This window comes from Stigmatopora nigra, chromosome 20 (genome assembly GCF_051989575.1).
Source record: "Stigmatopora nigra isolate UIUO_SnigA chromosome 20, RoL_Snig_1.1, whole genome shotgun sequence".
In the NCBI taxonomy this organism is placed as follows: Eukaryota; Metazoa; Chordata; class Actinopteri; order Syngnathiformes; family Syngnathidae; genus Stigmatopora; species Stigmatopora nigra.
In genome coordinates this window covers 9,049,570-9,072,571 of record NC_135527.1, presented here as the reverse complement: position 1 = coordinate 9,072,571, position 23,002 = coordinate 9,049,570, and the positions used below count along the sequence as shown (strand labels likewise).

The window sequence follows — 23,002 nt, the reverse complement described above, 5'->3', positions numbered from 1 at the left end:
AGATGTCTCGAATGCGGAAGTCGTTTATGTGAAAGGGGTCGTCGTTACACATCCAGTCCACAGGACGGCGCAGGGATCCCAGCGCTTTACGCAAAGCTCTTTTTATCGAAAGAAGAAGATGAATCGAATGCGGAAGTCGTTGATGTCATTCCACACGAGGGAGTTTACGCACGCGCTATATCCTGGACTTCCCCCGGACTGACGTCAGAGAGGAACCGAGGAAGTGGGAGACGAATTCATTGCGTGTTCTTTTGTTTGTAAACTGTTTTTTCGGCGTTTTATCGCAAGATCTAAATGGGGGAATCTACAGTAAATACAACCGAGTCACGTTTGATAGATTACGCGAACAGTAGTCCGCAAGAAAGGAGTTTTTTCGAGTTTTTTGGGCTGATTTTGTGCACTCTTTGCTGCAGGCTGTACAAGGAAAGTCAGGAATAAGGTAAGGCATGCTGCAAATGTCTACTACAAACGCCTCTTGGTGAATATTTCTATTAGTAAAACGTGTACTTGTTTTCTGTTGAGCTTGATCCTCCAAACCCAGATCAGATCGAAACATTTTGCCAACCTCCACAATTGAATGAACAATTTTCCCAATCAATGACAACATGGCTCCAATATTGACCTTTCTTCTTGAAGAAAGAATGTGTATTTTTTTATTGCTTTTAAAAAATCTAGCATGAGGACAAGCCTGACTGAAAATAATGCATCGAACAATGTTGACATTTGATGAAATTGTTACATTGACTATTAATTGACTAATATTTTTGGGTGGGAGGGATGGATAGCAGATTCCATGGGCATGCGCAGTGGGGCCGAGGGCGTGTTTTGCCACTTGGAGGGGGTGTAGTTTTGTAGGTGGGATGTGTTCAGATTTCATGGGCATGCGCAGTGGGGCCGAGGGCGTGTTTTGCAACTTGGAGGGGAGTGTTGTTTTGTGGGTGGGATGTGTTCAGATTTCTTGGGCATGCGCAGTGAAGTCGAGGGCGTGTTTTGACACTTGGAGGAGTGTAGTTTTGCGAGTGGGATGGGTGCAAATTTCATGGGCATGCGCAGTGGGGCCGAAGGCGTGTTTTGACACTTGGAGGGGAGTGTTTGTGTGCGCGGGTGGTTGCGTCTGGCTCAAAGTCCGCCCACCGACTCTCGGGAGGCTTGGAAGGCAAGGGGATTGCCAGGGTTTGAGTCGACGTTTTGCCCCGTTTCATGCCGAAGGGGCGTGTCCAACGTAAAAGTGCCTGAAATGAAGCCAAACTGCTCGGATCAGAGGCCAAATGTCTTCCCAACACTCTTGGTAGTCACTTGCCATGCATTCCAAGCCTGAAAATCCAAAAATGTCATCTGACAATATGATGATGCGCTTCCTAAGCTCTGCCCACTGGGTAACATTCTCCTCTTTCTTGCCCTTCAAAGCTTAAATCAGTGATTATGATGTCCAAATTGCCCATTTTGAGCCCCTTGCATACTTTTTCCAATTGTTGTTCATATTTGGTGAGATTTTAGTGTTGTGTTCATAGTCAGTTGGCCTGAGTAGACCCATTCCATAGGCGCTCCATTGATTGTGACTAAGTGGAGGGGTTCCCTCCTTAGACCTTTGGCCTCCAAAACCCACAATTGTACCTGATACGTGTCCAAAGTTGCTCAAAATATGATGGGCATCTTTTAACAATGTGCACATCCTCTATTTGTGGTCAGTAGAGTCCCATTTGAGGCAAAGTGTGCAAAAGGCCACATTTATAGGGGCCTCAGAGGTCTCTGGTGGGCAAAAAAATGGCTTTTTCCTCAATGTTTTGTGTTTAAAACATGCAATCTGAGTCAAATTGGATTAGTTCTAACGAAAACATGTCATTTTGTTTACAGGAGCGGAGGCCCGGAAGATGGAGTTGCTTCCACGTCCATCAACCTGCGCCACACAAGTGCTAACAAAGGTAGGAAATGCTCCCTTGAATGTATATCTGTATTGAAAAACATGTTTTTAAGATGTATTTATCATGCTAGTAATTGAATAGCTTGAATTAGAACCACATTTATTTGACCTCCCGTGTAGAGCTCAAAATAATAATGTCATTGTAGGTCTTACAGTCCAAGATGCTAATACTATTTTCAGGCATCATTGTATGTAAGGTTATGTAAGGCTAATTATGTGACTGTAATGTCATATCAATGCTAGAATTGTCACTGATGCTAATGCTATTTTTGCACTCACATCACCTTATGTACAGTTAGATGTAAACATTGCTAGGCTAATTATGTGACTGTAACTTCATATCAATGCTAGATAGGTCACTGATGCTAATGCTATTTTTGCACTCACATCACCTTATGTACAGTTAGATGTAAACATTGCTAGGCTAATTATGTGACTGTAACTTCATATCAATGCTAGAATGGTCACTGATGCTAATGCTATTTTTGCACTCACATCACCTTATGTACAGTTAGATGTAAACATTGCTAGGCTAATTATGTGACTGTAACTTCATATCAATGCTAGAATGGTCACTGATGCTAATGCTATTTTTGCACTCACATCACCTTATGTACAGTTAGATGTAAACATTGCTAGGCTAATTATGTGACTGTAATGTAATATCAATGCTAGAATGGTCACTGATGCTAATGCTATTTTTGCACTCACATCACCTTATGTACAGTTAGATGTTAACATTGGTAGGCTAATTATTTGTTGGTGATGCTTATGCTATTTTGCCGCTTGCATCATCTCATGTAAGGTTACTTATCATTATCAGTAGACTATATATGTGACTGTAATGCGGTATGAATGCTAGAATGGTCACTGATTGTTCTCGTTGTCGTCATCTTGACAGGATGGGGGACGTTTTGGAGGTACGCGGCGCCTCCGGAGGGGCCCGCGCTGCAGCCCGATGGCTCCTGGACACTGGCGTGACCTGTCGTGACCTGGCTGGGTATGTGACGTTGCCCGTTTCAGCTTCTGCGGTGGCATCTGGTGCCGTCAGAATGTCAAAAAAGCCATTTTTTGCTCACAATATATTGTTGAAATGGAATCAGTCTTTGTCTTTTCTTGCAAAATGCATCCTTACTAAGTTTAAAATAGGTGTTTTCCTTCAAAATGTGTCTTTTTGGGGCACAAAACGTCCACCAAAAAGAGCTCTCGGAAAACGGGGCCTCAGAAAAGCAGAAAATCTTCCCGGCAACGAGACGTGTCACGTTTCGGCCATCCAATCAGAGGCCTTAAAAATTGGATTTAGCCACCTCCCCTCTATGCAAATCTATGCAAATTTGGATTTAGCCCCGCCCTGGCCTCGCCCACCGGGACAGCCAATCACAGCCCAGCATTTGGCCGGACACGCCCCCTTTTTCCAAAAAACGGCGTTTTTTGGACCGAAACCCCGCCTCCCGCTACAAAGCCAGCCCCCCCTGACTAAAGCCCACCCATTCCGAGAGAACCAATCGGATGGCAGTATTCGCCTCCCCACTTCCTGATTCTACACCAATCAGTGAATAGACGCCCCTTCCCGGAGAACCAATCAGGTGGCAGCATTCACCTTCCACTTCCTGATTCTACACCAATCAGTGAATGGACACCCCCCTCCCAGAGAACCAATCAACTGGCAGCATTCAATTTCCACTTCCTTATTTTAAACCAATCAGTGAACTTAATTTAAGTATTCCACCAATCCCTGGCTAGTCATTTGCATAGCCACACCCAAAAAAATAATTAAAAAAAATAATAAAAAATAAAAAATAAAATTAGTTTAAATAAAATAGTAATAATAATAAAAAGTTAGAAGAAAGAAGTTTGTTTTTTGTTCAACTTTATTTGTTTTTCTTTCAGAGCAAAAGTCCAAAGTTAGATGTCTTGAAGTTCTTCTTCAAACCAGTAGGAGTCGGATCGGAACAGAGTGTGGAGAGATCTGAAGACAAAAAAAAGTAAGTTAAGTGCAAGTCAAGTACAATTCAAGTTAGTTAAGTGCAAGTTTAGTGCAATTTAAGTTAGTTAAGTGCAAGACAAGTAAGTGTAAAGTGCAAGACAAGTTTAAAGTGCAAGACAAGCAAGTTTAAAGTAGAAGGCAAGCAAGTTTAAAGTAGAAGGCAAGCAAGTTAAAGGTGCAAAAGAAGTAAGTTAAAAAAGCATGCAAAGAAGTCAAGTGCATACAAAGAATTGTGCAAACGACGATAAGACTCACCATAGAACGATGCGATGTCACTTGTTCTTGACTTGAGCAGGAGGGCAGCAAATGGACGACTTCAATTGTGGAAGGACTTCATTTGATGCCATGTGTCACTTGTTCTTGAGCAGGAGGGCAGCATTTGGACTTCAACTGTGGAAGAACTGGACGACTTCAACTGTGGAAGAACTACATTGCATTCCAGACAATTGTCACGAAAGAGTTCACACGGAGGCAAAACATTTTGTCCTTTTATTTTATTTCCAGAATTGAGCAATCAAGATAATCAGCTCGTTGTCTCACAGGTGCAGCACTTGGGGCTGACTGGTCAAGGCGGGGCTCCAAAATGGCGTCTTCACTGGAATGAGCCTAAACACAAGAAAGTGGGTGAGCATTTAATTCAGTTTTGTTTAGTCAAAAAATGGTACATTTTTACTCACCTTTGCAGTATAATCAAGCCTAAAAAAATCTGCTTCAGTTACCTTGAGCTGCAGCGCCCTCCGGTGGACACGAAGTAATTAGTCTGCAAAAGAGAGTGGAAGGTAAAACATAGTTCACAATAGACCGTGTTCACGTCCGCCATTTTGTGTTGCAGTGTGCACTAACCTACTGGACGTCGTGGTGGATGAAATCCGACTGGAAGAAACAAGACAGAAGTCAAAATTGGACATGGTGAGTCATCTCAGGCGTTCTTACCTTCAACTTTGTCACACTGCTCACGGCTTCTGAAACAGATTAATAGACACATTTGCACTTGGATCAATTGTTTGCTCGTTTCACCTGTGCTGCTTACCTGCAGGGTCGAATATCTTGGAAGTGGCCTGCAAAAGAAAAAGGAGAAAGAGTCAAACAGTATGGTTAAACAGCCATTGTTCGTGCAAAATGGACCATCTGGCAGAATACTTACCGACTGCAGCCTGTGAAGGAAGAAAGAAGATCCATTAAAGTATTTTCGAGCTTCATTTGGAATATTCAAAGTACTTACCAACTGCAGCCTGTGAAGGAAGAAATGGACCATTAAGTACTTTCAAGGTTGATTTGGAATATTTAAAGTACTTACTTGCTTCTTTTTGCACATTTGTGAGCTGTTGAAACAAGAGAAATGTAAGTTAGTCTCAAATAAAAAAGTGAAAAGACTTGGGAATAGTACTTACTTTGGCTTTCCAGTGTGGAGCGACGCGCAGCATTCATTAAATGAAAAAGACCGTCTGCGAAAATGCTTCCTCTTTAAATAGTTTTTCGGAAGTGACGTAATTGCGCGAAAAAATATAAAAGTTTAAAAAATAATTTAAATGTGTCCTTCAAATTGAAAAGCGGACGGCCGGGACTCGCACCCGGGTCTCCCAAGCCAAAGTCTTATGCTCTACTCATGAGACTAATGAGCAGATGATTGAGAACGATCTCATAGTGTATATGTCCCATTCTTAGTCACTCACATTCGGTAGTCTGTCAAAAAAAAGGGTAAATATGACTTCCAATTTTTGAATTTGCAAAGCGTTGGTGGTCTAATGGTTAAAGACACCGACTGCGAATACTTTAGACTCGGGTTCGATCCTCTCTCTTGCCTTTACCGCTCTAGCATTTAATTCGTAAATGCAGCTGAGAGTGGGAATCGAACCCGGGTCGCCTGCATCGCAGGCAATGACTTATGCCATTCGCCACCTTGGCTGGATTTCCGCCGAAATTTCTCCCGTAGAAGTCCTAAATAATACCCAAAACACTTAGCGCATTTCGATGCAAGCGAAGTCTATGAATGTACTACAGTGATGCACTGGTAACAAGGAGTTGGTTGGAAAAAAAAATTGCAGAGTGTAATGCTTAAAAGTGTCACAAGATGGCAGCCGAACATGTCCAGTCAGGCACACTCCAGGTGTCCAGGTATACTACATACCATGTACTATACGAGGAAACAGCATACTTAGTTGGTTGGAAAAGCCATTGCAAAGTGCAATGCCTTAAAACCGCCAAAAGAGGGCAGGCAGTTAGAACATGTCTATTCAGGCACATTCAGGACAATATGTGTGTCCAGGTATTCTACATAAGTACGTAGTTGGTTGGAAAAGCCATTGCAAAGTGCAATGCCTTAAAACCGCCAAAAGAGGGCAGACACTTAGAACATGTCTATTCAGGCACATTCAGGACAATATGTGTGTCCAGGTATTCTACATAAGTACGTAGTTGGTTGGAAAAGCCATTGCAAAGTGCAATGCCCAAAAACCGCCACAGGAGGGGATCAGGTCTAACATGTCTTGTGGAGAATAACATAGCATGTATTCATACGTGCATACAGTCACAACACAAAATCAAGGTATTAGGAAATGTTATGGTTTGTTACTTTATTGGAGAGGGCTCAAGATGAATATTGCACATCATTTATATGAGCAAGATGAGGCTGACGCTGGGGAGAACATTGAAAATAAAGTTCCACCAAATACACAAGTGCCTTGTCTGCTTTTGTCATGAAATAAACACAAAACAAAGTTGGTTGTCGTGCATGGGATGGCAAGTGGAAGTCAGCCGTCTGCCTGCAGGAACAAGTCCAGTCTGCACCAAGACAGGAACAAGCATTAAAGCTGCACCTGGCTGTGAATACATGGATAAAAGAACAATGACATGAGAACGGCCGAACGAACAGTTGACGCATTAACAATGACGCTAATATGAAGCGGATGAGTCCACTCACCTCATCTGGCCATGATTCTGACACGCTTAACAGTCGCACCTTCGTATCTTGTTTCTATTGACCGCATAGTACGCTTAAAAAGACTACATTTACCTAAAATTATGCGTAGAAGGATTGTTTTGATCGGCTGCTGGTTACCACGACTTCCGCATCGGAGGATCTTCTTCTTTCAATAAGAGCGCTTTGCAAACAACCCTTGTGACTACGCTGCCATCGTGTGGACCGGGGGTGTAATGACAGGACCTCTGTGGGTGTCCAAACGGAGGCCCGCGGGCCAAATCTGGCCCGCCGCATCATTTTTTGCGGTCCGATAAAATAAACCATGAGGATATTTTAAAAGGCACAAGGCACCTCTATTTGGTGTCCAAGTGGAGGCCCGGGGGCCAAATGTGGCCCGCCGCATCATTTTTTGCGGTCCGATAAAATAAACCATGAGGATATTTTAAAAGGCACAATGCACCTCTATTGGTGTCCAAGTGGAGGCCCGGGGGCCAAATCTGGCCCGCCGCATCACATTGTGCGGTCCGAGAAAGTAAACCATGAGGATATTTTTAATGGCACAATGCACCTCTATTGGTGTCCAAGTGGAGGCCCGGGGGCCAAATGTGGCCCGCCACATCATTTTGTGCGGCCCGAGAAAATAAACCACGAGGATATTTTAAAAGGCACAAGGCACCTCTATTTGGTGTCCAAGTGGAGGCCCGGGGGCCAAATGTGGCCCGCCCAGTCTCATGAGTAGAGCATAAGACTTTGGCTTGGGAGACCCGGGTGCGAGTCCCGGCCGTCCGCTTTTCAATTTGAAGGACACATTTAAATTATTTTTTAAACTTTTATATTTTTTCGCGCAATTACGTCACTTCCGAAAAACTATTTAAAGAGGAAGCATTTTCGCAGACGGTCTTTTTCATTTAATGAATGCTGCGCGTCGCTCCACACTGGAAAGCCAAAGTAAGTACTATTCCCAAGTCTTTTCACTTTTTTATTTGAGACTAACTTACATTTCTCTTGTTTCAACAGCTCACAAATGTGCAAAAAGAAGCAAGTAAGTACTTTAAATATTCCAAATCAACCTTGAAAGTACTTAATGGTCCATTTCTTCCTTCACAGGCTGCAGTTGGTAAGTACTTTGAATATTCCAAATGAAGCTCGAAAATACTTTAATGGATCTTCTTTCTTCCTTCACAGGCTGCAGTCGGTAAGTATTCTGCCAGATGGTCCATTTTGCACGAACAATGGCTGTTTAACCATACTGTTTGACTCTTTCTCCTTTTTCTTTTGCAGGCCACTTCCAAGATATTCGACCCTGCAGGTAAGCAGCACAGGTGAAACGAGCAAACAATTGATCCAAGTGCAAATGTGTCTATTAATCTGTTTCAGAAGCCGTGAGCAGTGTGACAAAGTTGAAGGTAAGAACGCCTGAGATGACTCACCATGTCCAATTTTGACTTCTGTCTTGTTTCTTCCAGTCGGATTTCATCCACCACGACGTCCAGTAGGTTAGTGCACACTGCAACACAAAATGGCGGACGTGAACACGGTCTATTGTGAACTATGTTTTACCTTCCACTCTCTTTTGCAGACTAATTACTTCGTGTCCACCGGAGGGCGCTGCAGCTCAAGGTAACTGAAGCAGATTTTTTTAGGCTTGATTATACTGCAAAGGTGAGTAAAAATGTACCATTTTTTGACTAAACAAAACTGAATTAAATGCTCACCCACTTTCTTGTGTTTAGGCTCATTCCAGTGAAGACGCCATTTTGGAGCCCCGCCTTGACCAGTCAGCCCCAAGTGCTGCACCTGTGAGACAACGAGCTGATTATCTTGATTGCTCAATTCTGGAAATAAAATAAAAGGACAAAATGTTTTGCCTCCGTGTGAACTCTTTCGTGACAATTGTCTGGAATGCAATGTAGTTCTTCCACAGTTGAAGTCGTCCAGTTCTTCCACAGTTGAAGTCCAAATGCTGCCCTCCTGCTCAAGAACAAGTGACACATGGCATCAAATGAAGTCCTTCCACAATTGAAGTCGTCCATTTGCTGCCCTCCTGCTCAAGTCAAGAACAAGTGACATCGCATCGTTCTATGGTGAGTCTTATCGTCGTTTGCACAATTCTTTGTATGCACTTGACTTCTTTGCATGCTTTTTTAACTTACTTCTTTTGCACCTTTAACTTGCTTGCCTTCTACTTTAAACTTGCTTGCCTTCTACTTTAAACTTGCTTGTCTTGCACTTTAAACTTGTCTTGCACTTTACACTTACTTGTCTTGCACTTAACTAACTTAAATTGCACTAAACTTGCACTTAACTAACTTGAATTGTACTTGACTTGCACTTAACTTACTTTTTTTTGTCTTCAGATCTCTCCACACTCTGTTCCGATCCGACTCCTACTGGTTTGAAGAAGAACTTCAAGACATCTAACTTTGGACTTTTGCTCTGAAAGAAAAACAAATAAAGTTGAACAAAAAACAAACTTCTTTCTTCTAACTTTTTATTATTATTACTATTTTATTTAAACTAATTTTATTTTTTATTTTTTATTATTTTTTTTAATTATTTTTTTGGGTGTGGCTATGCAAATGACTAGCCAGGGATTGGTGGAATACTTAAATTAAGTTCACTGATTGGTTTAAAATAAGGAAGTGGAAATTGAATGCTGCCAGTTGATTGGTTCTCTGGGAGGGGGGTGTCCATTCACTGATTGGTGTAGAATCAGGAAGTGGAAGGTGAATGCTGCCACCTGATTGGTTCTCCGGGAAGGGGCGTCTATTCACTGATTGGTGTAGAATCAGGAAGTGGGGAGGCGAATACTGCCATCCGATTGGTTCTCTCGGAATGGGTGGGCTTTAGTCAGGGGGGGCTGGCTTTGTAGCGGGAGGCGGGGTTTCGGTCCAAAAAACGCCGTTTTTTGGAAAAAGGGGGCGTGTCCGGCCAAATGCTGGGCTGTGATTGGCTGTCCCGGTGGGCGAGGCCAGGGCGGGGCTAAATCCAAATTTGCATAGATTTGCATAGAGGGGAGGTGGCTAAATCCAATTTTTAAGGCCTCTGATTGGATGGCCGAAACGTGACACGTCTCGTTGCCGGGAAGATTTTCTGCTTTTCTGAGGCCCCGTTTTCCGAGAGCTCTTTTTGGTGGACGTTTTGTGCCCCAAAAAGACACATTTTGAAGGAAAACACCTATTTTAAACTTAGTAAGGATGCATTTTGCAAGAAAAGACAAAGACTGATTCCATTTCAACAATATATTGTGAGCAAAAAATGGCTTTTTTGACATTCTGACGGCACCAGATGCCACCGCAGAAGCTGAAACGGGCAACGTCACATACCCAGCCAGGTCACGACAGGTCACGCCAGTGTCCAGGAGCCATCGGGCTGCAGCGCGGGCCCCTCCGGAGGCGCCGCGTACCTCCAAAACGTCCCCCATCCTGTCAAGATGACGACAACGAGAACAATCAGTGACCATTCTAGCATTCATACCGCATTACAGTCACATATATAGTCTACTGATAATGATAAGTAACCTTACATGAGATGATGCAAGCGGCAAAATAGCATAAGCATCACCAACAAATAATTAGCCTACCAATGTTAACATCTAACTGTACATAAGGTGATGTGAGTGCAAAAATAGCATTAGCATCAGTGACCATTCTAGCATTGATATTACATTACAGTCACATAATTAGCCTAGCAATGTTTACATCTAACTGTACATAAGGTGATGTGAGTGCAAAAATAGCATTAGCATCAGTGACCATTCTAGCATTGATATGAAGTTACAGTCACATAATTAGCCTAGCAATGTTTACATCTAACTGTACATAAGGTGATGTGAGTGCAAAAATAGCATTAGCATCAGTGACCATTCTAGCATTGATATGAAGTTACAGTCACATAATTAGCCTAGCAATGTTTACATCTAACTGTACATAAGGTGATGTGAGTGCAAAAATAGCATTAGCATCAGTGACCTATCTAGCATTGATATGAAGTTACAGTCACATAATTAGCCTAGCAATGTTTACATCTAACTGTACATAAGGTGATGTGAGTGCAAAAATAGCATTAGCATCAGTGACAATTCTAGCATTGATATGACATTACAGTCACATAATTAGCCTTACATAACCTTACATACAATGATGCCTGAAAATAGTATTAGCATCTTGGACTGTAAGACCTACAATGACATTATTATTTTGAGCTCTACACGGGAGGTCAAATAAATGTGGTTCTAATTCAAGCTATTCAATTACTAGCATGATAAATACATCTTAAAAACATGTTTTTCAATACAGATATACATTCAAGGGAGCATTTCCTACCTTTGTTAGCACTTGTGTGGCGCAGGTTGATGGACGTGGAAGCAACTCCATCTTCCGGGCCTCCGCTCCTGTAAACAAAATGACATGTTTTCGTTAGAACTAATCCAATTTGACTCAGATTGCATGTTTTAAACACAAAACATTGAGGAAAAAGCCATTTTTTTGCCCACCAGAGACCTCTGAGGCCCCTATAAATGTGGCCTTTTGCACACTTTGCCTCAAATGGGACTCTACTGACCACAAATAGAGGATGTGCACATTGTTAAAAGATGCCCATCATATTTTGAGCAACTTTGGACACGTATCAGGTACAATTGTGGGTTTTGGAGGCCAAAGGTCTAAGGAGGGAACCCCTCCACTTAGTCACAATCAATGGAGCGCCTATGGAATGGGTCTACTCAGGCCAACTGACTATGAACACAACACTAAAATCTCACCAAATATGAACAACAATTGGAAAAAGTATGCAAGGGGCTCAAAATGGGCAATTTGGACATCATAATCACTGATTTAAGCTTTGAAGGGCAAGAAAGAGGAGAATGTTACCCAGTGGGCAGAGCTTAGGAAGCGCATCATCATATTGTCAGATGACATTTTTGGATTTTCAGGCTTGGAATGCATGGCAAGTGACTACCAAGAGTGTTGGGAAGACATTTGGCCTCTGATCCGAGCAGTTTGGCTTCATTTCAGGCACTTTTACGTTGGACACGCCCCTTCGGCATGAAACGGGGCAAAACGTCGACTCAAACCCTGGCAATCCCCTTGCCTTCCAAGCCTCCCGAGAGTCGGTGGGCGGACTTTGAGCCAGACGCAACCACCCGCGCACACAAACACTCCCCTCCAAGTGTCAAAACACGCCTTCGGCCCCACTGCGCATGCCCATGAAATTTGCACCCATCCCACTCGCAAAACTACACTCCTCCAAGTGTCAAAACACGCCCTCGACTTCACTGCGCATGCCCAAGAAATCTGAACACATCCCACCCACAAAACAACACTCCCCTCCAAGTTGCAAAACACGCCCTCGGCCCCACTGCGCATGCCCATGAAATCTGAACACATCCCACCTACAAAACTACACCCCCTCCAAGTGGCAAAACACGCCCTCGGCCCCACTGCGCATGCCCATGGAATCTGCTATCCATCCCTCCCACCCAAAAATATTAGTCAATTAATAGTCAATGTAACAATTTCATCAAATGTCAACATTGTTCGATGCATTATTTTCAGTCAGGCTTGTCCTCATGCTAGATTTTTTAAAAGCAATAAAAAAATACACATTCTTTCTTCAAGAAGAAAGGTCAATATTGGAGCCATGTTGTCATTGATTGGGAAAATTGTTCATTCAATTGTGGAGGTTGGCAAAATGTTTCGATCTGATCTGGGTTTGGAGGATCAAGCTCAACAGAAAACAAGTACACGTTTTACTAATAGAAATATTCACCAAGAGGCGTTTGTAGTAGACATTTGCAGCATGCCTTACCTTATTCCTGACTTTCCTTGTACAGCCTGCAGCAAAGAGTGCACAAAATCAGCCCAAAAAACTCGAAAAAACTCCTTTCTTGCGGACTACTGTTCGCGTAATCTATCAAACGTGACTCGGTTGTATTTACTGTAGATTCCCCCATTTAGATCTTGCGATAAAACGCCGAAAAAACAGTTTACAAACAAAAGAACACGCAATGAATTCGTCTCCCACTTCCTCGGTTCCTCTCTGACGTCAGTCCGGGGGAAGTCCAGGATATAGCGCGTGCGTAAACTCCCTCGTGTGGAATGACATCAACGACTTCCGCATTCGATTCATCTTCTTCTTTCGATAAAAAGAGCTTTGCGTAAAGCGCTGGGATCCCTGCGCCGTCCTGTGGACTGGATGTGTAACGACGACCCCTTTCACATAAACGACTTCCGCATTCGAGACATCTTCTCTCAATAATAAGTGCTTTGCAAACAACCGTTGGGATCACAGTGCCCTCCTGTGGACCGAATGTGGAATTACGGGCCCGTTTCACATAAACGATTTACGCATTGACTTGGAGTAATAAGGGATATAAACTAAATACTTTGGTTATGAATACTAATACTTGTTAATATGTGTATGTTTTAACTGCTAAAAATTAAATAAAAGTAATTGCAGAATATTAAGCACCATAAGACAAAATGTACACAACATCATTTTATTTTAACACATTAGATGAACATAGTTAAACATGAAGTCTTTCCATAATTTACATATATTGTTGCAGCTCTCTCAATGGTGCTGACGTGATGGAAAAAGAAGAAGCAACTTAGTTGAGGCATTTTTTTTTAAATATAATACATAATACGTAATGTATATACAAGACATAGGAACCCCACCCATCCAAACCCAAGGCCACGCCCTCTCCCTGTCATACATTACTGATTTTCATGCTGGGCGCGGCGCCGTCCCGCTGCCGTTTCACCTTGGACTTGCCCGCTTGGGCGTCATGGGACGGCGGCGTTTTAGCTTTGAACACCTTGTCGAAGAAGGTAAAGTTGGCCACGTAGCCCCCCGAAGCGCTCAGCGACATGACGGGTGGGAACTCGTAGCCCCAGAGGATCTCGTCGGGGAGGTAGGAGGTGCGTACCTGGCAGGTGGCCGAGGTGGGCTCCACCGTAGCGCTCAGGATGACCAGGAGCTCAAAATCCGCCGTCCAGCCGCCCCCTGGTGGACACGGGCAGAGCTTTCAACCTTGGAGGACTGGCGGGTGCTTCCTTACCTTGGGCGGCCCAGGCCCGCAGGGGGCTGGCGTCGTCGATGACGTGGTAGAAGGTCAAGGGGATGATGAGGAAGGGGCTGTCGGTGGACGTGTCCACCTGGAAGGAAACGTTGCGCTGGTCCAGGTGCAGCGTCTCGCCCGCCTCGCCCTCCTCGCCCAGAGAAGTCTGCAGAAGCTTCCCCGTCACCTGAGACGAGAGATTTTGGCTCATTGTTAACAAAGTCAAACCCGAATTTGGTCGTATTGGTACCTGGCAACCCAGCAGGAGGCTCTTGCGCATGTTGGCCACCCGGACCATGAGACAGGGGTGTCCGTCGTGAAGCGCCACCACGGCGTGGCGGCTGAACTTGACTGTCTCGCCGCGCTTCTTGGGGCGCGCCACCTTGGCCAGGAAAGTGCCGGTGATGAAGATCTCCATGGCCAGGGTGAGCACCAACTGGAAGACCAGCAGGGCGATGGCGGCGGGGCACTCCTCGGTGATGACGCGGGATCCGTAGCCGATGGTGGTCTGCGATTCCAGCGAGAAGAGGAAGGCCCCCGTCAGCGTACGCATCTCCGTCACGCACGGCGTGCGCTCCGACGATTCTGGGCGGGATCAAACAAATCAAATCCCCGTGCTAGAATCTCCAGGGTTACTAGAGAGTTACTGACCTGCCAGGTCACCGTGTACGGCGGCCACCAGGTACCACAAGACCCCAAAGAGGAACCAAGTGCCGGCAAAGGTGGCGCAGAACAAGAAGAACTTGTAGCGCCACTGCATGTCCAGGAAAGTGGTCCAGAGGTCTCTCAGGTAGAGCGCCCGGCGACCGCTCACGTGCTCGATCAGCACGTTGCTGCGGCCTTCTTTGGAGAGGACGCGCCGGCGGCGCCGCGGCTCTTGGCCGCCGCCCCCCGTCCCGGGGCTCAGCAGCGGCACGGTGTGGGACTGGCTGAGCATCTGGGGGGAGGAGTCGGGTTTCTTCAACGTCATGGCGGCCTGGCGGGAAGCGGAGAGATCGATAATCGGGAATAGAGGAATCAAGACTTAAGGAATGATTGGGTCCAAAGATGGAAGCCTAAAAGGGACGGCGGTGTCCTTCCTTGGAATGAATAGCCAGTGAGCGAACAAGTCGGCTTTTGTCTGCTCGGACCGGACAAAAGATGCCTTGAAAAGACAACAAGAGGGCGGCTCCCTCAAGTGGGCAGGAACCAGAATGCCAGAGTCGGTCAGCCCTCTTGACATTGTGTTGTCCCCCAAAATAATCTAGGACATATAATCTAGGACAAATGACAGTTAGTAGACATTGACGGAAGAGAGTAGAGTCTTACCTTTTGGTGGCGAGGAGTAGAGGAGCTAATGTTGGGCGGTGCTGGTCACGGGAGCTCCCGGGACGGCTTTTGGCCCGCCCCCCACCCGTAGAAAAACCCACCACAAGTCAGAGACATTTGTTCATTGGCTGAAGTGTCCCACTGAGGATGCCTTTGTGTTTGTCTATCCCGTTGTAAGGGGGCTAAGTTGGAATGATTTCATTTGGTCATTAGGTCAAAACCTCCATTTTATTTTTGGGACAAAAGTTAGCAATATGAAATCAATAAGACAATGAAAGGATGACTTCATTTCGCACCTTGGTATTTGGGTTATACATGATCTATATGCTCACTCTAGATAAAAAAAAAAACAAATGTGAATAATGCTCACGGGTTAACAAAAAAAGCTGCTGAGGATTGCGGCTGACTTGCTTTTTAAAGTACCGCTTTTTGAATGCTGTTTTTCTTTTTTTGTCAACTAGTACCAGAAAACCGCTAAGGTAAAATACGCGTTCATTGTCAAACAATGCCGTAAAAAAACCAACAAAAACAAGTAACCTTTGTTTGGACCCCGGCCTTCCTTCAATGTCCCTTCAATGGCTACATGACGTCCACAAAGAACTCGCTGGGGTTGCCCATGGCCAAGTGGAAGGACTGGCGGGACGCCGTCAGCTCGGGGGGAACCGAACCCAAGTCGCGCGTGGGCGGCGCCCCGGGGGGCCCGGCCGAAGACAGGGCCAGGGGCGGTGGGGGCGGGACCAGGTGTGCGGGGCCCATGGCTAGCTGTTGCGGGTGAGGGGGGCCGTGGGCGTTGGCCATGGCGGCGTGCGGGTGCTGCGGCACCATCATCACCATCATGGGGTTGTAAGGAAGTATGCCCGGCGGGTAGGGGGACATGTGCGGGGGCTGCGCCATGCGGTGAGGGAGCGAGCGCTGAGAGGAGGCGTGGCTATGCTCGCTGGGAGCGGCCGAGCCGTGGCCACGCCTCAGGCTGCTCCGGGTGGAGTATTCCGATTCGCTACCGCTGCCGGAACGCGAGTCGCCGCCGCCACCCGTCACCTCGCCGGCGGGAGATTTCTCGCCGCCGCCCGCCGTGCTGCCGGGCCCTTTGCCGCCTCGCCGCCGTTCGCCTTCGCTTCGCGTGGACCCGCTGCTTCGGCTCCCTGGGAACGGGGAGACGGAAGACGTTTGTTACCAAATGGGCAGCAGGAACGGATGGGATGGGGGCTCACCTTCGCTGTGCTGACTGCCGGCACTTCCCGGGGTGTAGCTGTAGCTGCTGAGCTCGTGGTACGGGGGCGGCTGGCTGGAGTAAGGATGGGCGGCGTAGGGCTGGTAGGGGAAGGTGTGCATCACGGGCCATGGCGAGGCCCCGGGTAGGGGCAACGGGGCCAGGGTGTCCTGATCCGAGGCCCCGCTGGAGCCGTCGTTGTCGTTCAGAGACAGGTTGGCCATATCTGCGCACAAGACGGCCTGGGTTACACTTTGGCACGTCGCTTACGCTTTGGCGTTAACTCACAGTTCTCGCAGTCGCTCAAGTCCCCAAAGACGTAGTAGCACTGTTCCGAGAAGGTGATCTTGTTGACCGTGTGACGGATGAAGCCGGCCTTCAGCAGATTGCTGGCGTACTTCCTGGCTTCGCGGCGGTCCTGGAAGCCCTCCATGTGGTGGAACAGCCACTCCACCACGTCCGAGCCTGCGCCCAACGCAGAGGAGCTCGCTGGTAAACTATCTCAAGGCAGCCAAAAAGGGGGACGCTACACTTTTACGGGACAAATTGCATGGCATGTTTCCCGCTCGGCTGCGGGTGACTCCAATTTGAACAGACGTTTTTTTTAGTCAAAAGAGGCGCTCTCCAATCACATGCTTTTCATTCCCCGTCACTTAATGCCTGCCCCGTGCGGCTCTCTTACCCAGGAAAGCGTTGGGGATGGTGATTTTCAGCCACATGCGATCCCTGACTTCCAGGCCCGACTCCGGGGACGCCATGGCCTTGGCCACGGAGGCCATGTCCGAGTGGAGCGACAGGTTGAAGTCGTCAAAACCTTCGGGGACATTTCAAAAATGACTCCAATGAGCCCCCCGTTCGGGGGCGTCGGGGCGACGGGTTACTCACGCTCGGTCTCCGTGACGGAGGAGGAGGAGGTGATGGTGCTGAGGGAGGAGCTACCCGGGAAGGCCGGGTAGGTGCCGGTCATGGCCACCGAGTGGCTGACCCACGCCGCCGGGTCGATGGGTCGGATGGGCTCGTCTGCGCAGAGGGGGGAGGCGACAAGGGGCATGAAGCTCGGAATACCCCAGTGGGATATGTGTGCCGCGCTCACTTACTTCGAGGCAGGGTAAAGTAACCTTGCGGAGACGGGTCCCAGCACTTGGCCACGGTGAGGATGATGGGCCTGGCGGAGGTCAAAGACGCGTCAGCAGGGGGAGGAGCCGGGCCCCAGATTTGCGGCCGCTTACCCGGGCTTGTGCACGATCTCCCTCAGCACCCGCACCGCGTCGTCGTTGCTCATATTCTCAAAGTTGATGTCGTTGACCTTGCGGGGGAAAGCAACCGTTGGACCCGGAGGCGGTGGCGGCACGTGGACCCGGCCGGAACGGCGCTCACCTGCAAGAGCATGTCTCCGGGTTCGATGCGTCCGTCTGCGGCCACGGCGCCCCCCTTCATGATGGAACCGATGTAGATGCCGCCGTCGCCCCTCTCGTTGCTTTGGCCCACGATGCTGATGCCCAGGAAATTGTACTTCTCTGAAAAGCACAAAATGGTCAGAAAGGATTTCTCCTCAAACTTGAGGGCGAGTGGCGGAGACGTGACAACGCACCCATGTTGAGGGTGACCGTGATGATGTTCAAGGACATGGTGGAATCCGTCACGCTGCTAAAGGACGAAGCCTACGAGCAGAGAAAGTCAACTCAGGGAGGTTGACGGGAAGGAAGAGTTGTGGTTGGCCCAATTGGACCGTGGCGTACCCTCTCCAAGCGAGGTGGGCGCTGTTTCCTGCGTCTTCGGTGTCTCTTCAAGAGTCTGGAGGCCGTGCTCTGTTCCGTAGCGCTGCTGAACCTAAAAAAAAAACATGTAAGGGAGCGGTGGAAAGCGGCCACGGCGACGACGGCGCCCCAATCCGGGGGGCTCAGGGTCTACCTGCTCATGGTGTCGTCGTCCTCGGAGTCACAGAAGCTGGTGGTTTCCAGCTCGCTGCTCATCATGGTGCTGGAGCTCTCGTACCCGGCCAAGTGGCGCTCCAAGCGACTCTGCCCGTTGACTCGAGGTCCTGTGGGAAACCAGACGTCGGGGTTAGACACATTGCGCCGGTAGAAGCGCTCGGTGGGGGGCTCACCGTGTTGCTCTGCGCTCTCCCTGTGTCGAGGTCTCTCTCTCCTAAAGGAAACGACCGATTCCGTTTCCGTCTGCTCGTCTAGGGTCTCCACGCTGCCCGTTGCATTGGGACTGCAAGAAATGACGCTTGGACTTGGCGCACTAGGTACGGGTACCGGAATTTTTTCGGTTCCTTACTGGAACGAGGGTGGCCTGGAGTCTCCGATACCCCCGGTTCTCTCCACCGGCGGGGGCGGCAAGGGAGGCGGCGGGGGTGATGGCTGCGCCGTCGTCTCCGGAATGGGCATAGCCGCCGGGGTAGCCGATTCTGCGGCAGGGGCGTCGGAAGACACCAGCTGGCAAAAACATTTGGGAAGAATCAGACGACAGGAATGGAGAGAAACGTAGTTAGGAGAAAGAGAGAAAGTGTCAAGATGGAGGATGTCAATTATTTTGACACGCAAAACAATGATCTTTTCAGGCCGGGGTCTCGAGGGGAAACTCAATCCTTCATTATTGCTGGTATCTCTATCGTCAAACAAACACCCAAGTACTGTGTGCGTACGCCACGTACTTCTTTTATACTGCGATATGCGAGCCTGGTGCGTTTTCGGACAAAACAATTCAACTAAAAGGAATTTCACAGCCCCCCCACCCCCCCCCCCCCACACACACACACACACTCATACGATTCCTGCGCCTCATTTGGGATCTCTCCACCCTTCTTAGCGTGCAGCTCACATATCGCTCCCCCCGGCTTTCTTTACTTTAAAGCGCCTTCATTCTTATGCACTTAACAGATGCTCTAGCCTCAAACCTGCTGGACCGGGCCAAGTCTTTTGTCTCTTCGTGAAATGTTTGCCACGACGGGCTGTGGAACGGGCAAGTGACTGTCAAAGGACGTGTTTCCGAGCAGTCTAATCACGAGAAACCAGCCGATAAATTGTCTATGGAAAAGTATGTGGTTTTGGAATGCTAATTGTTTGGGGTACTTACCCAGGACACCACGCGACCGTTAAAGCATGGCAACTTGGCGCCGTCATCTGAAATTTCTTCCTTCACCACTCTGGAACAGAAGAAGAAATGTATTAGACTTGAACCCAGCCTGTTTTTTTGCTTTCAAAATAAAGAAAAATAGATAAAGAAAACACATATACACATAAACACCCACTCCAATGGCAGACAGCTGGTCACATACAAATAAAAACACCCACCAAGACACTCTTTACTTGGCAGGTTAAAAATGTTGATGACCAAAAACTGACAACTGTTTTTTCCTACAACATTGAATGTCACATTGTTATTGAACTCATCATGTTTGTATACAAATCAACGGTAACTGCCATACTCAAACGGAGTAAACACACTATTAGCGGCGAACCCGTTATTTGATAAAGAATTAACATTAGACGTCCATTCCTTGAACTTTTCCGACATCCTGCATTCCTCAGGAGGATTAGCAACTAGCACAAAAAGATGAATTGATAACAGGGAGGAGATTATTCCTACAATGTGGAGGAGACTGGAAGGAGGGGGAGGAAATTCTGGCAGGCCAAAGTGTTAAAGAGTGGGGGGCAAAGGAAGGAGGAAAAAAAGCCCCCCACCCTCCATTACTCCCCTCAAAAAAACTAAAAGCCAAGTTCTTACCATGACGGAATTCGGAACCCCAGGCAAACAATAATGGCAGGGAAACTTAAAGCTACTTACCCAAAGTCCTGGTCCATGGATTTGAAGAAGAACTTGTAGTTGGGCTTGTTCAAAACTTGCTTAAAGTCCAACAAAGTGATACTTTCAGCACCGATGGGGATTTTGACCAAATACGGCGTCTCCTCCTCGTCGATGTGATAGATAATTTTGGTTTCTGCCATCTCAGCGGCTGTTTCTAATCAATTGTTTGTTTTGTCTTCGGGTCAACTAGCAGCCCTTTAGCAAGCTAGGTGGCTAACGAGAGCGACCCGCAGAGGTGAAGCGGTGGTCTTGATTTTCGCCCCCCCTAAAAAGTCGAAACTTCAAGCGACGTCCCAAACGCAAACGTAGAGTCCGGTTTTAGCCACATTTTAGCGGAGGGATGACCGAATTAAGGCTAAGTCAAGCGGGAGACTAAGCGACTAGGACCCCAACAAAAACAGACGGGGGGCGGGGGGACTTCGAAAGTTTTCTCCACTTTTTTTTGGGGCAAGCCAACGCGGCGCGTGACGTCATCACGCAGGGACCATTTTACCCGAGCAACTCACAACAATTTGATGTCCTTGCGCCACCAAAAGGCCACTAGTGGAACAGCTGAGATCAAATGTACTTGTTGGAACGTTTAACAAGTATACATTTTATTTCAACATCACTCAGTCATTAAAAAAAGATTACAAATAAGTTGTAAGATGATTTAAAGAAATATATATATAAATTATTATTATTATATAGGTTTTAGGGCCAGTCGTGCACCTTCCATGTCATTGCAGCCAGGAAGTATACAAAGCAGGTGTATGGAATTGCATTCAATCACAGTGAAAACTTTTGGAGCAACACACAAGCCAAGGAGGAAATTCTAGTTCAAAATGCCCCTTTTTACCCGGTAAATATTTGGTCTTTTGCTATGTATGAACTTACATATTTTGCAGTGTTTTGATCATGCGTTGTCATCTGCAGACTCCTCTTTGTCCTCCTTGCACCACTCTGTACAAATATCCTTCCTTTCTCCAAGGCAATTTCTGCAGGAGGTGAGTAGTATCACATTTTAATTTTCAATTTAAAACAAAAAAAATGTACAAAATACCAGTTGAGGCCTTTTTTGGGTGACTTTTGGATCAAAAAGGTCAATGTTGTTGACCTATGTGGACTCTTTACTCAAGAGAAGTTTGTTTTTTTGAGGGACTGGAAAGATTTTGTCAAAAACTGTGGCCGGACGTTTGGTCTCCGGATGTTTGGCCGCCAATCAAATGTACTTGACAATCAACTCTGCCTTTTTGTGTAGCCAGATCACAGAGTGTCATTACCGAGATGTCACCGTTTTGGCTGTCCGATCATCATGGCCGACCTTCACCCGGACTCCAGTCAAGCCAGCGCTACTCCGACTCTGAACCTGTCCAAGCAGACAAAAACATTGGGCGCTATTCTGTGGTCATCCTAAAGTCGGCACCCGGTCAACGGATGATCCCTACGAACCAACGAGGAGGGCCCAGGTTTCAATCCATTTCTGCGGCCAGAAGTCCTCCATCGTCGGGAGCTAAAACTCTTTGGCAAAAGCCATCAGGACATTGGAGCAGAGCGCCCAGAACTCAACCTGGTCCGGATGCCTCAAGTTTCAAAGCCGTTCCTTCGCCCCGTGCTAACGTTAAACCCGGACAGTCGGTTTTCCAGCCTTCTTTTGTCCGACGGGAAGATTTTGGGAAAGCTTTGAATTTGGAAGCCTTCTCCAGGAGGAACCAAAGACCCCAAAAGCACAGTGGGGGAATGTTAGCCCAAGGGGAAGATGCTAGTCGCTATCAAGCTAGGCCTAGCTTGTACCTGCCACCAAATTCCCTCTGGTCGAGGATTCCCAACAATTCCGGCTACAGATTCCAAATCAGCAATGAGAATTGGGCTCCTATGTCCAAATACAGTTTTGGCCAGAGACAAGTGGAAGTACCTAGCACAGAATCCGGGTCTGGACCCCAACGTCTACAAAAGACGGATGGCCACGTTACAGTGGGACGATCCGACAAGCCTACCGTCAAGCAGGTTTTGCCGGAACGGGAGCCCAACCTTTTTACCAGCCCAGTTCCTGGGACAAAACCACACCCGAGCCAGACCACCACCAAGCAAATGGTTCCTCCAGTGAGGTCCAGGCTTTTCGGGGCATCCTCTAGGGTGGGCCTTGAACTCGGGGTTCCCATTGTCAGGTTGCCTAGGCAACACACCTCCACCACCCCATCAGAAAATAGACGGACCACCACAAGACCAGACAAGGTCCACTTAGTCCCGGAAGGTCAGAACCTCAAAACAACAGAGTCTGTTGGAAGTCAAGTCTGGCACATAAGGACGAAAGTCCAGGACATATCCGAACTAAATTACCTGAGAATTTCAATGGGGAACGTCACCTTCGAGTCTGTGTAGGGTTTAAGTCTGGGGGATGAAGAACAAAGTTTGAATAAAAGTCATTGAAAAAGCATTGAACTCATTGAACTGTCAATGTTAATAATATTTTATGCTTACTTGTCCTCGTTGCTCCTGTGCAGGCACTTCACAGTTCGCTGACACATATTTTCCATCTCCTCTTCTGCTGATGAAATAACATGGAGGAAGAAAAAAAACATTAAAAAAAAACATCTGCACTTTTTTTGTGTTGTTATGCCAGAAGGCCAAAAGACGAAAGACCCAGCAATTACTTATCACACATGAAATAAACCTCTTGGCTCGTCTACTAAATTGGTTTACCAGTAAAAAATAAAAAAAAATAAAAACTTTACCTCTGGAAAGTGATAGTCAAGTGCAGTACATGTTGGTGTCCGCCAGACGTCGCAGTTGAGGCACCA

The 23,002-nt window shown here is 47.0% G+C and overlaps 5 protein-coding genes and 3 long non-coding RNA genes across 13 annotated transcripts; 3 read left to right on the top strand and 5 right to left on the bottom strand.

The window, feature by feature from the left end:
• The first annotated feature begins 25 nt into the window (after positions 1 to 25).
• LOC144213236 (uncharacterized) lies at positions 26 to 5,282 on the top strand. Its single transcript, XM_077741575.1, has 8 exons — positions 26 to 439; positions 1,855 to 1,922; positions 2,823 to 2,921; positions 3,812 to 3,906; positions 4,204 to 4,379; positions 4,451 to 4,532; positions 4,741 to 4,817; positions 4,945 to 5,282. The coding sequence occupies exons 5-8, from the start codon at positions 4,215 to 4,217 to the stop codon at positions 5,005 to 5,007; spliced, it is 387 nt and encodes a 128-aa protein (XP_077597701.1). The 5' UTR covers positions 26 to 439; positions 1,855 to 1,922; positions 2,823 to 2,921; positions 3,812 to 3,906; positions 4,204 to 4,214; the 3' UTR covers positions 5,008 to 5,282.
• On the bottom strand, positions 4,388 to 5,224 carry LOC144213242 (uncharacterized). The gene is made up of 5 exons (XR_013329924.1): positions 4,939 to 5,224; positions 4,842 to 4,870; positions 4,752 to 4,781; positions 4,628 to 4,668; positions 4,388 to 4,514 (listed from the first exon to the last, which is right to left on the bottom strand). It is a non-coding gene; the product is annotated as an uncharacterized LOC144213242 (long non-coding RNA).
• Positions 5,283 to 6,456: 1,174 nt separating the features above from the next.
• Positions 6,457 to 7,001, bottom strand: LOC144213239 (uncharacterized). Its single transcript, XR_013329922.1, has 2 exons — positions 6,829 to 7,001; positions 6,457 to 6,728 (listed from the first exon to the last, which is right to left on the bottom strand). It is a non-coding gene; the product is annotated as an uncharacterized LOC144213239 (long non-coding RNA).
• Positions 7,002 to 7,793: 792 nt separating this feature from the next.
• LOC144213237 (uncharacterized) lies at positions 7,794 to 13,030 on the bottom strand. 5 transcript variants are annotated; one of them, XR_013329920.1, is made up of 8 exons: positions 12,637 to 13,030; positions 11,154 to 11,221; positions 10,155 to 10,253; positions 9,139 to 9,264; positions 8,697 to 8,872; positions 8,544 to 8,625; positions 8,259 to 8,335; positions 7,794 to 8,131 (listed from the first exon to the last, which is right to left on the bottom strand). XR_013329920.1 is itself a non-coding variant. In XM_077741576.1 (8 exons), exons 5-8 carry the CDS (start codon positions 8,859 to 8,861, stop codon positions 8,069 to 8,071), a joined length of 387 nt encoding a protein of 128 aa, XP_077597702.1. In that variant the 5' UTR covers positions 8,862 to 8,872; positions 9,170 to 9,264; positions 10,155 to 10,253; positions 11,154 to 11,221; positions 12,637 to 13,030; the 3' UTR covers positions 7,794 to 8,068. The 5 variants fall into 5 exon arrangements, 1 of the variants encoding a protein (XP_077597702.1); XR_013329918.1 differs by having other exon boundaries at positions 8,548 to 8,625; positions 9,170 to 9,264; XM_077741576.1 differs by having other exon boundaries at positions 9,170 to 9,264.
• LOC144213240 (uncharacterized) lies at positions 7,852 to 9,301 on the top strand. The gene is made up of 6 exons (XR_013329923.1): positions 7,852 to 8,137; positions 8,206 to 8,234; positions 8,295 to 8,324; positions 8,408 to 8,448; positions 8,562 to 8,912; positions 9,186 to 9,301. It is a non-coding gene; the product is annotated as an uncharacterized LOC144213240 (long non-coding RNA).
• A 281-nt stretch (positions 13,031 to 13,311) lies between the features above and the next one.
• LOC144213619 (ATP-sensitive inward rectifier potassium channel 10-like) lies at positions 13,312 to 15,259 on the bottom strand. The gene is made up of 5 exons (XM_077742181.1): positions 15,200 to 15,259; positions 14,543 to 14,867; positions 14,142 to 14,476; positions 13,892 to 14,078; positions 13,312 to 13,836 (listed from the first exon to the last, which is right to left on the bottom strand). Exons 2-5 carry the CDS (start codon positions 14,859 to 14,861, stop codon positions 13,541 to 13,543), a joined length of 1,137 nt encoding a protein of 378 aa, XP_077598307.1. The 5' UTR covers positions 14,862 to 14,867; positions 15,200 to 15,259; the 3' UTR covers positions 13,312 to 13,540.
• A 149-nt stretch (positions 15,260 to 15,408) lies between these two features.
• On the bottom strand, positions 15,409 to 20,673 carry dvl2 (dishevelled segment polarity protein 2). 2 transcript variants are annotated; one of them, XM_077742228.1, is made up of 15 exons: positions 20,202 to 20,672; positions 19,491 to 19,560; positions 18,693 to 18,850; positions 18,517 to 18,626; positions 18,321 to 18,450; positions 18,149 to 18,239; positions 18,001 to 18,070; positions 17,787 to 17,926; positions 17,639 to 17,715; positions 17,507 to 17,574; positions 17,295 to 17,429; positions 17,092 to 17,223; positions 16,698 to 16,874; positions 16,411 to 16,635; positions 15,409 to 16,341 (listed from the first exon to the last, which is right to left on the bottom strand). In XM_077742228.1, the coding sequence occupies exons 1-15, from the start codon at positions 20,360 to 20,362 to the stop codon at positions 15,779 to 15,781; spliced, it is 2,307 nt and encodes a 768-aa protein (XP_077598354.1). In that variant the 5' UTR covers positions 20,363 to 20,672; the 3' UTR covers positions 15,409 to 15,778. The 2 variants fall into 2 exon arrangements, with proteins under 2 accessions (XP_077598354.1, XP_077598353.1); XM_077742227.1 differs by having other exon boundaries at positions 18,321 to 18,626; positions 20,202 to 20,673.
• On the top strand, positions 19,839 to 22,643 carry LOC144213660 (uncharacterized). The gene is made up of 3 exons (XM_077742229.1): positions 19,839 to 21,063; positions 21,138 to 21,208; positions 21,463 to 22,643. Exons 1-3 carry the CDS (start codon positions 21,047 to 21,049, stop codon positions 22,581 to 22,583), a joined length of 1,209 nt encoding a protein of 402 aa, XP_077598355.1. The 5' UTR covers positions 19,839 to 21,046; the 3' UTR covers positions 22,584 to 22,643.
• Positions 22,644 to 23,002: the final 359 nt, after the last annotated feature.

Coding starts and splice junctions, on each gene's coding strand:
- dvl2 (XM_077742227.1), bottom strand. CDS start 20,362: ATGGCAGAAACCAAAATTATCTATCACATCGACGAGGAGGAGACGCCG. Junction 18,627..18,692: donor TCCAGGCCACCCTCGTTCCA/GTAAGGAACCGA, acceptor CATTTCTTGCAG/TCCCAATGCAACGGGCAGCG. Junction 16,342..16,410: donor CGGCAGTCAGCACAGCGAAG/GTGAGCCCCCAT, acceptor CCCCGTTCCCAG/GGAGCCGAAGCAGCGGGTCC.
- LOC144213660 (XM_077742229.1), top strand. Junction 21,209..21,462: donor CAAGGCAATTTCTGCAGGAG/GTGAGTAGTATC, acceptor CTTTTTGTGTAG/CCAGATCACAGAGTGTCATT.
- LOC144213237 (XM_077741576.1), bottom strand. CDS start 8,861: ATGGACGACTTCAATTGTGGAAGGACTTCATTTGATGCCATGTGTCAC. Junction 8,336..8,543: donor GCCTAAACACAAGAAAGTGG/GTGAGCATTTAA, acceptor TTTGTGTTGCAG/TGTGCACTAACCTACTGGAC. Junction 8,132..8,258: donor AGAAGTCAAAATTGGACATG/GTGAGTCATCTC, acceptor GCTTACCTGCAG/GGTCGAATATCTTGGAAGTG.
- LOC144213619 (XM_077742181.1), bottom strand. CDS start 14,861: ATGACGTTGAAGAAACCCGACTCCTCCCCCCAGATGCTCAGCCAGTCC. Junction 14,477..14,542: donor CGTACACGGTGACCTGGCAG/GTCAGTAACTCT, acceptor GATCCCGCCCAG/AATCGTCGGAGCGCACGCCG. Junction 13,837..13,891: donor GCGGGCCTGGGCCGCCCAAG/GTAAGGAAGCAC, acceptor CGTGTCCACCAG/GGGGCGGCTGGACGGCGGAT.
- LOC144213236 (XM_077741575.1), top strand. CDS start 4,215: ATGGACGACTTCAATTGTGGAAGGACTTCATTTGATGCCATGTGTCAC. Junction 4,380..4,450: donor ACGAAAGAGTTCACACGGAG/GCAAAACATTTT, acceptor GTTGTCTCACAG/GTGCAGCACTTGGGGCTGAC. Junction 4,818..4,944: donor AGAAGTCAAAATTGGACATG/GTGAGTCATCTC, acceptor GCTTACCTGCAG/GGTCGAATATCTTGGAAGTG.